This window comes from Salvelinus sp. IW2-2015, linkage group LG1, assembly GCF_002910315.2.
Source record: "Salvelinus sp. IW2-2015 linkage group LG1, ASM291031v2, whole genome shotgun sequence".
Classification (NCBI taxonomy): Eukaryota; Metazoa; Chordata; class Actinopteri; order Salmoniformes; family Salmonidae; genus Salvelinus; species Salvelinus sp. IW2-2015.
This window is the reverse complement of record NC_036838.1, coordinates 27,150,114-27,166,557: the sequence shown is the minus strand read 5'-3', so window position 1 is coordinate 27,166,557 and position 16,444 is coordinate 27,150,114. Positions and strand designations below refer to the sequence as shown.

Here is a 16,444-nt window from a genome sequence, read left to right as displayed (position 1 = left end):
CAGATGAATTAGCAGGCAGTGTAATGGGTACACACACACACACACCACAACACCCCACACACACACACACACACACCACACCACACACACACACCACACACACACACACACACACACACACACACACACACACACACACACACCAGTAATCTGCTGCTCAAGGTGTTGCTGTGCCATATCAGTTCTCATCAACAGTTCTCAACATGCTCTGTGAGGGATGGAGGTGTGAAGTTGGACTCGCCCTGGGGTGTGTCATTGATTCACCATGTAGGAAGAGGCTATTCACATGATACACATTGGCTTACCATGACTGTTTAAGCAACCTACCATGGTAGGCCAAGCAACCTACCATGGTAGGCCAATGGTAGGCCATTTTCAAAAATGTTCATCAGAATAAAAATGTACAGTTTAATATCCATGGAATGGACAAAAATGAAGAAGACATGTCTTGCCATGATGGAGCGTTTAGAGTGTTTTGGTGTGACTGATTGACTGACTGACTGACTGACTGACTGAATGTCTTACCTCCATCAGAAGCCCCTGCAGGCTCAGTCTTCATGGTGAAGATTCTCCGTAACTTACAGCTGGCAGAGACAGTGATTCCATCCAGGGATAAGAACCCTGCACCTTTAAACAGCTCACTGGTGAATGACACAAGGTCGATGCACATGTTGCACCACTAGAGATGAGAAAAGAGGGAAGAGAAGGAAATTGTTTTGTTCAGACTATCTAAAGCAATTTAAACAGTTGACAGCTGTCCTCCTTGTCCCTGTTTTTTTGTTAAAAAGTTTGTTGAAGCAATATCCCAGCSAACAACAAATGCTCCCATAACTTTAGAGAACATTCCTTTACAGGTCCAATGCAGACGTTTTCATCTCAATATCAAATCATTTGTGGATAACAATTAAGTACCTTAATGTGATTGTTCTACTAAACTATATGGAATAAAAAGGTCATACCAAAGATCCTTTTTTCTATTTGATTTTGAATTTTTAAGACCCCTTGAAGTATCAAAAATGAATTGGAATTGTTTTATTTATTTGGCCTTACTGCTATTAGCCCATACAAACGCATTGAATAAGAAAGAGACAGATACAATAAGAAACAACAGATAGTCCCCCCCTAAAAATCTAAAGGAAGTTTGTTCTGAAGTGTCTATCCTTAGAGATATAGGAAAGATTCTGATCTTATCTCTAAGGATAGACACMTCAGAACATTTATTTAGATATTTTTTACATGTATTTAACGGTTTATATTTGTCACTAAACAGTCTACATACAGTGCCAATCAAAAGTTTGGACAAACCTACTCATTCCTGGGTTTTGCTTTGTTTTTTACTATTTTCTACATTGTAGAATAATAGTGAAGAAATCAAAACTATGAAATAACACATTTGGAATCATGTAGGAACCAAAAAAGTGTTAAACAAATACAATTTCTTTTTACATTTGAGATTCTTCAAAGTAGCCACCCTTTGCCTTGATGACAGCTTTGCACACTCTTGGAATTCTTTCAACCAGCTTCATGAGGCAGTCACCTGGAATGGATTTAAATTAACAGGTGTGCCTTGTTAGAAGTTAATATGTGGAATTTCTTTCCTTGTTTGAGCCAATCAGTTGTGTTGTGACATGGTAGGTGTGGTATACAGAAGATAGAACAGCTGAGAACATAAAGAGAAACGACAGTCCATCATTACTTTAAGACATGAAGGTCATTCAATCCGGAACTTTGAATGTTTCTTCAAGTGCAGTTGCAAAAACCAAGCGCTTTGATGTTACCTCTGCTGCAGAGGATAAGTTCATTAGAGTTTCCAGCCTCAGAAATTGCAGCCCAAATAAATGCTTCACAGAGTTCAAGTAACAGACACATCTCAACATCAAGAGGAGACTGTGTGAATCAGTCCTTCGTGGTTGAATTGCTGCAAAGAAACCACTACTAAAGGACACCAAATCTATCCTTTGGTCTGATGAGTCAAAATTTGAGATTTTTGGTTCCAACCGCTGTATCTTTGTGAGACGCAGAGTAGGTGAACGGATGATTTCTGCATGTGTGGTTCCCACCGTGAAGCATGGAGGAGGAGGTGTAATGGTGTGGGGTGCTTTGCTGGTGACACTATCAGTGATTTATTTAGAATTCAAAGCACACTTAACCAGCATGGCTACCACAGCATTCTGCAGCGATACGCCATTACATCTGGTCTGCACTTAGTGGGACTATCATTTGTTTTACAACAGGACAATGACCCAACACACCTCCGGCTGTGTAAGGGCTATTTGACCAAGAAGGAGAGTGATGGAGTGCTGCATCAGATGACCTGGCCTCCACAATCACTAAACCCAATTGAGATGGTTTGGGATGAGTTGGGATGAGTTGGACTGCAGAMTGAATGAAAAGCAGCCAACAAGTGCTCAGCATTTGAAGTGGTCAGCATACTGTTGAAAAAGCATTCCAGGTGAAGCTGGTTGAGAGAAGGCCAAGAGTGTGCAAAGCTGTCATGAAGGCAAAGGGTGGCTACTTTGAAGAATATAAAATATATTTCGATTGTTTTTTGGTTACTACGTGATTCCATATGTGTTATTTCATAGTTTTGATGTCTTCACTATTATTCTAGAATGTAGAAAATAGTAAAATAAAGAAATACCCTTGAATGAGTAGGTGTCCAAACTTTTGACTGGTACAATATATACCTGGTACAATATATACTCCCATAATTTTTTTCAACCGGGGGACCATCAGAAAAGTTTTTGCGGGGGAAGAACGTTTCTTTGGGACCATCAGGCGACATCCTGAAAAACGTATTTGGGGAAGTCACCCGGAACAACCCGGGAACTAAACAAAAACCTCCAGGGGACCATAACAGAATGTCCTATGTTTTAAATGTCTTTGAACACAGGAATGCTCTTGCAATGTTACAATGAAACGTGTCTATAACATTAATATCTTATATTTGGAGAACATGTTCTGTGTATGTTTCGTGTGATGTTGATGGAATATTCTCCTAACCCTCAGAAAACTGAAAACGTTAATGTTCTTGCAACCTCCCATGAAATGTGTCTAAAACATAAATATCTTATATTCTAAGAACATGGCAACCATGCTCTGTGTATGTTTGGTGTGACATTGATAGAATATTCTCAGAACCCTCAGAAAACAGGACACGCAAATGTTCTTGCAACGTCCCATGAAACGTGTCMTGAACGCTAATATTGAATATTCTGAGAACATGGTAATCACGTTCTGGGTAAGTTATGTTTGACATTAAGGAATTGTCCTAACTCTAACACCAAAACATGCTAAATAGGCTCTCATAAGGTTTTTGCTGACATAGAWAGAATGTTCCTACAACTAATGGAAATCTGGACACTCAAACATCAGGAGAACATTACAGATAACATTACAAAAATGTGTTCTCTCTCCCTAGAATTGTAAGCTGGGATAGTATCTTTCGAACTGGTAGAAATTGGCAGAACTTTCTTAAGTCACAAGCAACCTCGATATATTGTACTTATGGTAGCGGTGGAGCGGTGGAGGCGAGGGCAATACTCACAACGTTGCGTTTCAGACCTAAAGGTATCCTTGCATGCAAGGGTGTAGCAGAGAACTCTTTATGAACCGTGGATAGGTACAGCCTCCTTTTCAGATGACCTAAATCAGTTATCCTGAAAAACAAGTGAAGGAATTCATGAGTTAATAGTGAACAGGAATTATATATTACAACAAAGCTTTCAAGTCTTAGAAAAAAGGTGCTATCTAGAACCTAAAAGGGTTCTTTGGGCTGTCCCCATAGGAGAACCCTTTGAAGAACCCTTTTTGGTTCCGAGAAGAACACTTTTGGGTTCCATGTAGAACCCTCTCCTAAGAGCATGCTTCATGAACCCAAAAGGTTTCTACCTGAAACAAAATTGTGTTTTGTGTTTTTTACCTGGAACCAAAAACGGGTTTCCTATGGGAACAGCTGAAGAATCCTTTTGGAACTCTTTTTTTCTAAGAGTGTAGCCTTGAGAGAGTTGGGCAAGTAACCGAAAGGTCACTGGATGGAATCTCCAAGCTGACTACGTGAAGAATATGTCAATATGCCCTTGAACAAAGCACTTACAGTGAATTCTGAATATATTCATACACCTTGAAATATCACTTTTACATACATTTTCAGACCCTTTACTCAGTACTTTGTTGAAGCACCTTCGGCAGCAATTACAGCCTCGAGTCTTCTTGGGTATGACACTACAAGCTTGGCACACCTGTATTTGGGGAATTTCTCACATTCTTCTCTGCAGATTGTCTCAAGCTCTGTCAGGTTGGATGGGGAGCATCACTGCACAGCTATATTCAGGTCTCTCCAGAGATGATCGATTGGGTTCGGGCTCTGGCTGGGCCACTCAAGGACATTCAGAGACTTGTCCCGAAGCCACTCCTGTATTGTCTTGGCTGTGTGCTTAGAGTCGTTGTCCTGTTGGAAGGTGAACCTTCGCCCCAGTCTGAAGTCCTGAGCTCTCTGAAGCAGGTTTTCCCTCAAGGATCTCTCTGTACTTTGCTCAATTAATCTTTCACTCGATCCTGACTAGTCTCCCAGTCCCTGCCGCTGAAAAACATCCCAAAAGCATGATGCTGCCACCACCATGCTTCACCGTAGGGAAGGTGGCAGGTTTCCTCCAGATGTGACGCTTGGCATTCAGGCCAAAGAGTTTAATCTTGGTTTCATCAGACCAGAGAATCTTGTTTCTCATGGTCTGAGAGTCCTTTGGGTGCCTTTTGGCAAACTCCAAGCGGGCTGTCATGTGCCTTTTACTGAAGAGTGGCTTCAGTCCGGCCACTCTACCATAAAGGCCTGATTGGTAGAGTGCTGCAGAGAGGTTTGTCCTTRTGGAAGCCTCTCCCTTATCCACAGAGGACCACTGGAGCTCTGTCAGATTGACCATCGTGTTCTTGGTCACTTCCCTGACCAAGGCCTTTCTCCCCCGATTGCTCAGTTTGGCCGGGCGGCCAGCTCTCGGAACAATCTTGGTGGTTCCTAACTTCTCCCATTTAAGAATGATGGAGGTCACTGTGTTCTTGGGGACCTTCAATGCTGCAGAACATTTTTGGTACCCTTTTTTGATACCCTCGACACAATCCTGTATCGGAGTTCTACGGACAATTCCTTCGACCTGATGGCTTGGTTTTTGCTCTGATATGCACTGTCAACTGTGGGACCTTATACAGTAGACAGGTGTGTGCCTTTCCAAATCATGTCCAATCAATTCATTTTACCACAGGTGTACTCCAATCTAAACATCTCAAGGATGATCAATGGAAACAGGATGCATCTGAGCTCAATTTCAAGTCTCATAGCAAAGGGTCTGAATACTGTAAATAAGGTATCTGTTGTTATTTCTAATACATTAGCATTTTTTTTTTAACCCGTTTTCACTTTGTCGGTATAGGGTATTGTGTGTAGATTATTGAGGTAAAAAACTAATTTCATCGATTTTAGAATTGTCACGCCCAGACCGTAGATTGCTTTGTATGTTTCTATTTTTAGTTTGATCAGGGTGTGATGTGGGTGGGTATTCTATGTCTGGGTATTCTATGTTGTAGGTCTAGGTTTTCTGTTTCTGTGTGTTTGGCCTGGTGTGGTTCCCAATCAGAGGCAGCTGTCTATCGTTGTCTCTGATTGGGAGCCATATTTAGGTAGCCTGTTTTCCCACTTTTGTTTGTGGATGGTTGTTTCCTGTTTAGTGTTTTGTTTCACCTTTCAGGACTGTTCGTTTGTCGTTTTTGTTGTTTGTCAAGTGTTTTCGTATTTTATTTAAAAAAATATGACCACTTACCACGTTGCACCTTGGTCCTCCTCTCCTTCTCCAGACGACAATCGTTACACGAATAAGGCGGTAACGTAACAAAATGTGGAAAATGTCAACGGGTCTGAATACTTTCTGAATGCACGGTAACCCTAATTGCTCCTGTAAGTCGCTCTGGATAAGAGCATCTGCTATATGACTAAAATYTGAAATGAAACGTTATYGTTTTAATAAGAAAAATAAGATTGATCTTMTAAAGGAACAAACCTGCAGTTGCTACATCAATTTTTGGACATATACATTGATGATATATACTCATTGATTCTTGAAGAATAAAATTATTAAATGCCTCATGAGCTTAGTTCAACTGTCGTACCCCATCAGAACCTAAAATATAAGCCTTTTCTCCAATATTTGTAAACATTGTAAATGTACACAAAACTGTAGTCTCAATATATGCTTACAACTATAATTTTGATATATTGGATGGTCCTTGCATCAATAGCTCATTAACAAATAACATTTCTCCAGGCCCGTCCCTCAGCTGTTAACCAAAGCCATTGTTGTGAGGGAGAGCTGGCCTATTAACAGTGAGGGAGAGCTGGCCTATTTTTCCACTCACACAGCTTTCAGGAGCATAATCTATTGTCTTGTGTCAGCGTGATAAGATGCATCCCCTTCATTGTTAGAGGTGGAGGGTAGAAGAGAAGAGGGAATTAATCAATTTACATGCTAATTCACTTTCACCACCTCCACTGAATTATAGCACCTATCTACCGATCCCCACCCCTAAAACAGAATTCAATTTGTGTGAGGAATGAAGATGTGTTGAGGGGTGAAAATGTAATGTTACAGCTAGCTTAAAGCCCCCGAGGGTGTGTTATTAAGACATCAAACAAAGTGTCATTATAATAACATTTTGTATATTGGCCTATCTTTTACGGCATTCATTGTATGTTGCGTGCATTCTCTGCAAAGACACACACAGATACACAGGATTTCATAAAAAAATCATATAGGTGTAAAAAAAAAAAAAAATTAATTACACTGTTGACCCACAATTTCTGGTAAATTCACTTGGCTGGTGGTGGTAAAAGTAACAAATGTGACACCAAATTCTTCTGGATACATGCAAGAGTAAGTTACATCTTAGATGCAAGGGCATAGTACAAAATAAATAGCATGGTAATTCCGTCTACAGTTTGGTAATCATAGTGGCATAATATCACCGGGGGCTAAAAGCCAAATGGCTCAAAGGCAGAGGACAAATAATTTCTCTCAGTCTCAAGGTTATATGGTTATTCTGAATTAAGTATACATGCATCATTGATACGAAACTGACACAACCTTCAGTTGAACAATGCGAACAATGAAACATTTGCTACTTTGGGTACAGAGAGCTTTCGGCAGCTTGAGCCAACTCAAGTTCGGATTTGTCACAAGTTGAGGACTGTGTGATCTGAGGCACAGAGATTGATGAAAAACTGTTGTATACTTAAACCATTTTYAGTTATGTGTGTGCAAGTAAGCATGTTACTCATGATTAGGGTTGCAAATGTTACCAGTAAACTACTAGAACTTTTGTAGCTTTCAAGGTTTTGGGGGAATTTTACAAGATGATATCTAATGGCATTGTTTTGGTACTTCAGATTATCACAGGTGTCTGTGCTTATTTCTGTCCCTCTGTGTGGCCTTATCACATGTAAAATATATTAAATAATTAAATAATATGATTTTAAAATAAAACATTTAATGACAAAGCTGGGGAGGTACTCCTAAGCTATAAGGGCACAAGGCGAGACCCAAATGCAGACACAGGAGGCAGATGGTTGAGCTCCGATATATATTATAGCAAAAGGGGTAGGCAAAAGGCAGGTCGGGTACAGGCGAGAGTTCATAAACCAGGTCAGAGTCCAAGCGGTACAAGATCGAGGTCAGGGGCAGGCAGCGTGGTCAGGCAGGCGGGCTCAGAGTCAGGACAGGCAGCGTGGTCAGGCAGGCGGGCTCAGAGTCAGGACAGGCAAGGGTCAAAACCAGGAGGGTGAGAAAAGGGAGACTGGGAAAAGCAGGAGCTGAGACACAAAACCGGTGGTTGACTTGACAAACAAGACGAACTGGCACAGAGAGACAGGAAACACAGGGATAAATACACCGGGGATAATAAGCGACACCTGGAGGGGGTGGAGACAAGCACAAGGACAGGTGAAACAGATCAGGGCGTGACATACGCTATATGCATTTTTTTTTAAAAGACGGTCATACCTAGGATAATTCTTCTATTTGATTTAGAATTTTAAGACCCCTTGAAGTATCAAAAATTAATCCGATTTTTTTTTTGTGGATCAGGAAACAGTTGTAAATTGTTTTTGTCACCAAATATATACTGTCTAACCACATTTTTTTCAACTGGTACATTGACAACTGGTGCATTGGGGATATTCAGACGAGACTTGTGAGGCCTGTGGGCGTCCTAGAGCAAAACAACCGGCATGTACGTGTTCGTGAGTTTCACCTTAACACAGAGGGGTCACATTAGAGTGTAGTTCAAACTGACAGACAGAAGTTGGCAGATCGGCTGTACCAACTTCAGACTAGTCCCAAGACACGTGTGGGGGTCGTAGAGCAACACGGAGAAKACCATRGTGTTCTTGAGAGTCTCATCTCTCCATAGAGGGGTCATAATAAAAGTTTTTCTKGGCCAAACCGTTCAGACGATTTTGTGAGAAGACCGATTTTCGGAAGTGTTACATAGGCGGATGCGGTGGATTGAGACGCATCCAACTGATATCTCTAGTTTAAACTGACACATTTTTATGGGGATTTTTTTATTATGCTAATTAGATTTACGAAGGGAACACGAACATCAACCTTATTAATAAGGCTATTTTCTGTTAAACTATATGGTCTATCTACCAAAAACTCATGGACAATATGGACCAAAATATTGAAAATTAAACCGAAAATACAGAAGAAATTACTGAAGATTCCAGTAACTTTGGTAAATTACTGGTAGTTTTGCAACCCTACTCGTGAAATGATTCTAAGCAAAAACACGTAAGAATATGGCACATGGCTTGGGTTCTCCTCCGTCCTCAACACACACACACACACACACACACACACACACACACACACACACACANNNNCACACACACGCACACGCACGTTAACAACTGATCAAGCTATCTGGCCTACGAGAGCGTTACAGTATTAAGACCTTATTCTACTTACAGCTGAGATGGTGTGTTTAACCTCTTCACACAGACACAAATTAAGACAAGGCCTATCAACATGGCTGTCCTGATGCTAAACAGCCTCTCTCAGGGTCCCAAATGGTACCCTATTCCCTTTATAGTGCACTACTTTTGACTAGGGCCCATAGGACTCCGGTCAAAAGTAGTGAACTATATAGGGAACAGGGTGCCATTTGGGACATCCTCTGTCTCCCAGCATGTCTTTCCTCTGTAATGGGCTTTGGAACAGTGTTCACCTGTTACCTCTACTCCTTTCACTTGTTACCTCTTCTCCACCTAGCAGATATGATTAACCATCTCATCTCCTCACCTCGCCCAATGTCAGGGTACTACACTGGTGAGCACCAATTACTGTTACTGTGTTCAGTTCTGAATGCAATCATAACGTACTATGCTATTATTCATCTACACTATATATACAAAAGTATGTGGACACCCATTCAAATTAGCGGAGTTGGCTATTTCAGCCACACCCATTGCTGACAGGTGTATACATTTGAGCACACAGCCATGCAATCTCCATGAACAAACATTGGCAGTAGAATGGCCTTACTGCAGAGCTCAGTGACTTTCAACGTGGCACCATCATAGGATGCCACCTTTGCAACAAGTCAGTTTGTTCAATTTCTGCCCTACTAGAGCTATCCCGGTCAACTGTAAGTGCTGTTATTGTGAAGTGGAAACGTCTAGAAGCAACAACGGCTCAGCCGCGAAGTGATAGGCCACACAAGCTCACAGAATGGGCCCGTTAAGTGCTGAAGAGCGTAGAGCGTAAAAATCGTCTGTCCTCGGTTGCAACACTCACTACCAAGTTCCAAACTGTCTTTGGAAGCAACGTCAGCACAAGAACTGTTCGTCGGGAGCTTCATGAAGTGGGTTTCCATGGCCAAGCAGCCGTACACAAGCCTAAGATCACCATGAGGAATTCCAAGCGTTAGCTGGAGTGATATTAAGCTCGCCGCCATTGGACTCTGGAGCAGTGGAAATGTCTTCTCTGGAGTGATGAATCACGCTTCACCATCTGACAGTCCCGACGGATGAATATCGGTTTAGCGGATACCAGGAGAACGCTACCTGCCCCAATGCATAGTGCCAACTGTAAATTTGGTGGACAGTGTCCCGTGCACAAAGCGAGGTCCATACATAAATGGTTTGTCGAGATTGGTGTGGAAGAACTTGACTGGCCTGCACAGAATCCTGACCTCAACCCTATCTAACACCTTTGGGGTGAATTGGAACGCCGACTGTAAGCCAGGCCTAATCACCCCAACATCAGTGCCCGACCTCACTAATGCTCTTGTGGCTGAATGGAAGCAAGTCCCGCAGCAATGTTCCAACATCTAGGGGAAAGCCTTCCCAGAAGAGGAGGCTGTTATAGCAGCAAAGAGGTGACCAACTCCATATTAAACGCCATGATTTTGGAATGAGATGTTCACATACTTTTGGTCATGTAGTGTATCTTCATCATCTGCAGGGAGGGAGGGGGGGAAGGGGAGGGAGGGAGTTTGAGAGAGAGAAAGTAGGAGAGGAGGACCTTATGAAATAGAGGGAAAGAAGCAAACTGAAAGCCTAAAGTAGCTCTTCTGGCCCATTTTCCACACAGCCCCCTCCTCCATCTGAACGATAGCTTCATTAACACTAGCGAGTAACCATGACCAATGTCTCTAATGGATTGCATTTTCTCCAGCCTGGAGTTTTACATAATTACACGGTACCGGTGACCAGGACACAATCGAAACGCTGCGTTTTTCCATTATTGCATCTTTATTAATTAGTGCTTCAGAATAACAAACACTACACAGAAAGATGATGCATGAAATTCATCAACATCACATCAATGTTTTCACTGCAGCGGGACCAACAAGTCTGCTCTGTCGAATGATATAGGGCCTATTCTCGGCCCATTATAGGGCCTATATARACCGGTAATACATTAAGGCCTATATTTACTCAATTTAGAACAATTCACAAAAGTGTTTGAAGAACACATTTGGCAGACCGAAAGTCCCAAACTGATTAAGTTTCCATTTCAACCGAATGAACTGCAAGTTACCAGCAAAGAAAGTGTGCAGCCAAGACCGTTGCTTCACTTACTTCACCCTCTTCATTATTGTGACTACAAATCAAGCCAGGGCTTTGAATATGATCAACTGCCAGCGCCTGTTTTCTAATCTGGAAATTAGTTTTGCAGCACAATGGATTATCTTCTTGCTAAAAGCCAATTCTACAAATGTGTTATTGTCTATCTCAAATAGAAAAAGGTTGCTGAATTAAAAAGAACATTTGAATTGAATCACTCTCGATAATGTAACACCTGATTACTTTTGTTTATAATAACTTTTTAATATCCACCTCATCGGAAGTGTTGATTTGAGCAATTCTGATTATGGAAATTCTTCTTCGGATGACAGGATTACACATAGAGTTTAGAGTGTATGCCATCTCTCCTTTACTGTGTACTAAGCACACTGATTTAAGTTTGTGTGTGTGTGTGTGTGAGAATGTGTGAATGAATTAATTAAAGTGTGTGTGCATGTGCGTGCATTTAGATGTGTGTGCATATGGTTGCTACTCTGTGAACAATGTGTAATCCTTTTGTGTAAAGCTAACTCGACCTTCAACATGATGATCTGCTACTGTAATTACATATACTACTGCCTGCAGAACAGAGTTTCCTAATGGGTCACACTATAAAGGTCCTGTGCCTGCCCAGCGTGACACAGTATAATGTGTCACAGAGATAAATCTCGTCAGTCCCTTCATTAAAATGGTCAGGTCCTATCAAACACATTGCTTCAGTTCAGACACACCATCACTGTGGGCTTTTATTCTTAACTTAATGAAGTTTCAGTAGACAAAAGATTACAGAATTATCCAATACTCACTCAATGTCATTAAACATTGAGGGTGAGAGAGAGAGAGAGAGAGAGAGAGAGAGAGAGAGAGAGAGAGAGAGAGAGAGAGAGAGAGAGAGAGAGAGAGAGAGAGAGAGAGAGAGAGAGAGAGAGAGAGAGAGAGAGAGAGAGAGAGAGAGAGAGAGGAGAGAGAGAGAGAGAGAGAGAGAGAGGAGAGAGAGAGAGAGAGAGGAGAGAGAGAAGATGAGAGAGAGAGAGAGAGAGAGAGAGAGAGAGAGGAGAGAGAGAGAGAGAGAGAGAGAGGAGAGAGGAGAGAGAGGAGAGAAGAGAGAGAGAGAGAGAGAGAGAGAGAGTAGAGAGGAGAGAGAGAGAGAGAGAGAGAGAGAGAGGAGAGGGGAGGATCCTGTGTGCAATGCGTGCGTATGTCTACATTAAAAGGTAATGGATGTCTTTTGGAACCAATAAAACTGTCACTCTGTTTTCCTGAGGAATTAGTGGCTGGATATAGATGATCAACTCATCTTGGGAGGAGGGAGAATACATGTGACCAGGGGCAGTTAGATTATGGCTGACAGACAGCTTCAGTGTTAAAGATGTGTGATTACAGTGGTTTTTCTGGTATGAAGCAAGGCCATGAAGTAAGTGAAKATAAGAGGATACTGGTCTGGTAGGCTACTTACACAAGCTCTGTAGAGAAGTCTTTACATTGGGAAACATTCAGCTGGAGGACCAAGAATCTCTGTACCAGTCCAACTGGAATGACAATCAAACAAACAAACATTATTCAACCTAGAGTAAATTAGTAATAGTTCGTTTTTCAATAGGAGTAGTTGGGTACAATATTCTTAGGTCTCGTTCAAACAGTATATGGTTGAGACTTACGAGCCATTTTTCCATCCTTTGGCATCTGCATTTGAATAGCTTGGCTGCTCCCCTCCAGACTGTACACAAAGCTCTTGACCTCTTTGTCAAACTCCTAGAGCAGAGCAATGCAAAAGTGCTAGATTATGATGATCAGGTTATTCATATCAGCAGCGGCAGATTGGCCATCTGGCAAATCTGACAAATGCCAGATTGGCTGGACCATCTTTTGCACATGCCATTGCGCGGGCATAGGCCTATACCGTGCATTTGGAAAGTATTCAGAACCCTTGATGTTTTCCACATTTTGTTACGTTACAGCCTTATTCTAAAATGGATGAAATTGTTTTTTTCCCTCATCAATCTACACACAATACCCCATAATGATAAAGCAAAAATAGGTTTTGATATATTTTAGCAAAGTTATTAAATATAAAAAGCTGAAATATCACATTTACATAAGATTTCAGACACTTTACTCAGTACTTTGTTGAAGCACCTTTGGCAGTGATTAGAGTCTCAAGTCTTCTTGGGTATGATGCTACAATCTTAGCACACCTGTATTTGGGGTTTCTCACATTCTTCTCTGCAGATCCTCACAAGCTCTGTCAGGTTGGATGGGGAGCATCGCTGCACAGATATTTTCAGGTCTCTCCAGAGAAGTTAGATCGGGTTCAAGTCCGGGCTATGGCTGGGCCACTCAAGGACATTCAGAGACTTGTCCCGAAGCCACTCCTGCAAAGTCTRGGCTGTGTGCTTAGGGTCGTCCTCCTGTTGGAAGGTAAATATTTTCCCCAGTCTGAGGTCCTGAGTGCTCTGGAGCAGGTTTTCATCAAGTATCTCTCTGTACTTTGCTCTGTTTATCTTTCCCTCAATCCTGACTAGTCTCCCAGTCCCTGCCACTGAAAAACATCCCCACAGCATGATGCTGCCACCACCATGCTTCACGGTAGGGATGGTGGCAGGTTTCCTCCAGACGTGACGCTTGGCATTCAGGCCAAAGAGTTTAATCTTGGTTTCATCAGACCAGAGAATCTTGTTTCTCATGGTCTGAGAGTCTTTAGGTGTCTTTTGGCAATTTCCAAGCTGGCTGTCATGTGCCTTTTACTGAGGAGTGGCTTCCGTCTGGCTACTCTACCATAAAGGCCTGATTGGTGGAGTGCTGCAGAGATGGTTGTCATTTTGGAAGATTGTCCCATCTCCACAGAGGATCTCTGGAGCTCTGTCAGAGTGACCATTGGGTTTTTTGTCACCTCCCTGACCAAGGGCCATCTCCCCCGATTGACCAGGCGGCGAGCTCTAGAAATAACCAAACTTCTCCCATTTAAGAATGATGGAGGCCACTGTGTTCTTGGGGACCTTCAAWWWWWTTTTACTCTTCCCCAGATCTGTGCCTCGACACAATCCTGTATCGGAGTTCTACGAACAATTCCTTCGACCTCATGCCTTGGTTTTTGCTCTGACATGCACTGTCAACTGTGGGACCTTATGTAGGCAGGTGTGTGCCTTTCCAAATCATGTCCAATCAATGGAATTTACCACAGGTGGACTCCAATCAAGTTGTAGAAACATCTCAAGGATGATCAATGGTAACAGGATGTACCTGAGCTCAATTTCGAGTCTCATAGCAAAGGGTCTYAATACTTAATAAGGTATCTGTTTTTTATGTTTTCACTTTGTCATTATGGGCTATTGTGTATTTAATCCTTTTTAGAATAAGGTTGTAATGTAACAAAATGTGGAAAAAGTAAATGGGTCTGAATACTTTCCGAATGCACTGTATGTCCCATGGGTAATAGCATAGTGTTGAATTGCAAATTAATACGCCTATGATATTAGTTAGTGCACATAAAGATGTATGTAATTCATCTATGACGAACAAAAAAWAAAAATTCTGGAGTCCTATTTTGACAGTAAAATAACAACTATAGTTTCATTGTCAACCCAAAATTCATGARAATGACTGGAATTAGTTAGCACATAAAAACATCTTGAATTATGCATTCCTGCTTGGACGTGTTAGATGAAACAACTTATTTTATGAATAGGCCTACCTCAGTAGTCTATTTATTATACTTCTTAATTAATATTAGTAAAACATATGAATGACTTCATAAGATGATTACTCATGATTTGGGTGTGATCAGGATTTGGGTCTGACCAAATCATGGGCTGGTGCCACCAACCTTAAAAGTGTAAAATGTTAGTCTGGTGCCCTGTAATAGTAATTAACACTTAGTGTTGATTCAGGGGAACACATTTGACAGGCACTAATTTGCAATACAGCCTAAATCGGCTTGGCTTTTATAACGTATAACCTAAGGCGCAGACAGGCAGGGAGACATTCAGAGAACAGGAAGAAGCACAGAGAGGGGAGGGTGCTATTTTTTCCGACCTACAATTGAATGTGAAAAATCATGCAATATGTCTGGCTCAATATGCAACTCACTTTATTTATAGCTGATTTTCCTCCACAAAGTTTCCATTTTGCAACAGGATCTTTCCCTTGTGCACTGAAGATCTCTACAGCAGCTCCACCCTTTGAAGAAAATGTCATTCGTTTTCATGACACAGACAGTGAGTGTTTGAGAGGTAACGGTCAGGCTATGTTGTACATTGAAGATTTGTTAAACTAAGATTTACCTGATATTCGTTCTTAAACATGTTTCAGGTAGGATATCTTCTTTCCCTTGTCAACCACTAATGTTAGCTAGCTAGATAACATTCTGGACTGGCATGTGACCACTTCCAATAGCTGGCTACAGTAACGTTAGCTGGCTAACGTCATTTTATTTAACCTCGGCATGCATGTGTCTAGCCATCAGTCCAGTGTTGGCTTTACAGTCAAAGATTGTCGGCACGCTGGCCACGGGAGTGTTCCAAAACAGAGCAAATTCTCGAAATAATTCTTCATCCGTGAGTTTCAATGTTTGCTAGCTAACTGGKAAATGCCAAAGTCTGCTAGCTAAAATCCACAGTTAAGTTCCCTAGTCATTTGAGTCGGGGTGTCTCCATGGTGACAAGACGCACATTGTAGCACGAGGCTGCACTACTGTAACGAGATCAGATCTAGCCAGTCTATCCCAGTCTGCATATGAGATAGTAAAATGTGTAGAATTGCAGGAAATTWACTTTAAAACAGCAAAAGACAGCTTCTAGACGGCCAAAAATGCATTTTACGTACATGTCTTTAGTATTTTACAGATAGAAGGATGAAGGTCCAGTCCAGGAAWGTCTTAACAAAATGAAACCAAAATATTTAGGCTGACATCCAGTGTCCAGAAAACAGGGATTTGTGCTATATGCAAATATCAGCATTTATCAGCCAAATTACCCTATGAGGGTGTGGTGCCTGGACTTCATACTAAACAAAAATATAAATTCAACATGCAATATTTTCAACGATTTTACAGAGTTACAGTTCATATAAGGAAATCAGTCATTTGAAATCAATTCATTAGGCCTTAATCTATGGATTTCACATGACTGGGCAGTGGCGCTGCCATCAGTGGGCCTGGTGGAGCATAGGCTCACCCACTTGGGATCCAGGCCCAGCCAATCAGAATACGTTTTTACCCAGAAAAGGGCATTATTAGAAACAGAAATACTCCTCAGTTTCATCAGCTGTCCCGGTGGCTGGTCTCAGACGATGAAGAAGCCGGATGAGGAGGTCCTGGGCTGGCGTGGTTACACG

At 41.7% G+C, this 16,444-nt stretch overlaps 1 protein-coding gene across 1 annotated transcript in view; it reads right to left on the bottom strand.

Annotated features, from left to right (window-relative positions):
• cfap20dc (CFAP20 domain containing) overlaps positions 1-15,731 on the bottom strand; it is a 58,815-nt gene extending 43,084 nt beyond the window's left edge. The window contains 6 exon segments of the mRNA XM_023992617.2: positions 526-679; positions 3,548-3,659; positions 12,570-12,642; positions 12,772-12,865; positions 15,200-15,289; positions 15,394-15,731. Coding sequence (XP_023848385.2) covers positions 526-679; positions 3,548-3,659; positions 12,570-12,642; positions 12,772-12,865; positions 15,200-15,289; positions 15,394-15,414 — 544 coding nt within the window. The 5' untranslated portion in view covers positions 15,415-15,731.
• Between the last annotated feature and the right edge of the window lie 713 nt (positions 15,732-16,444).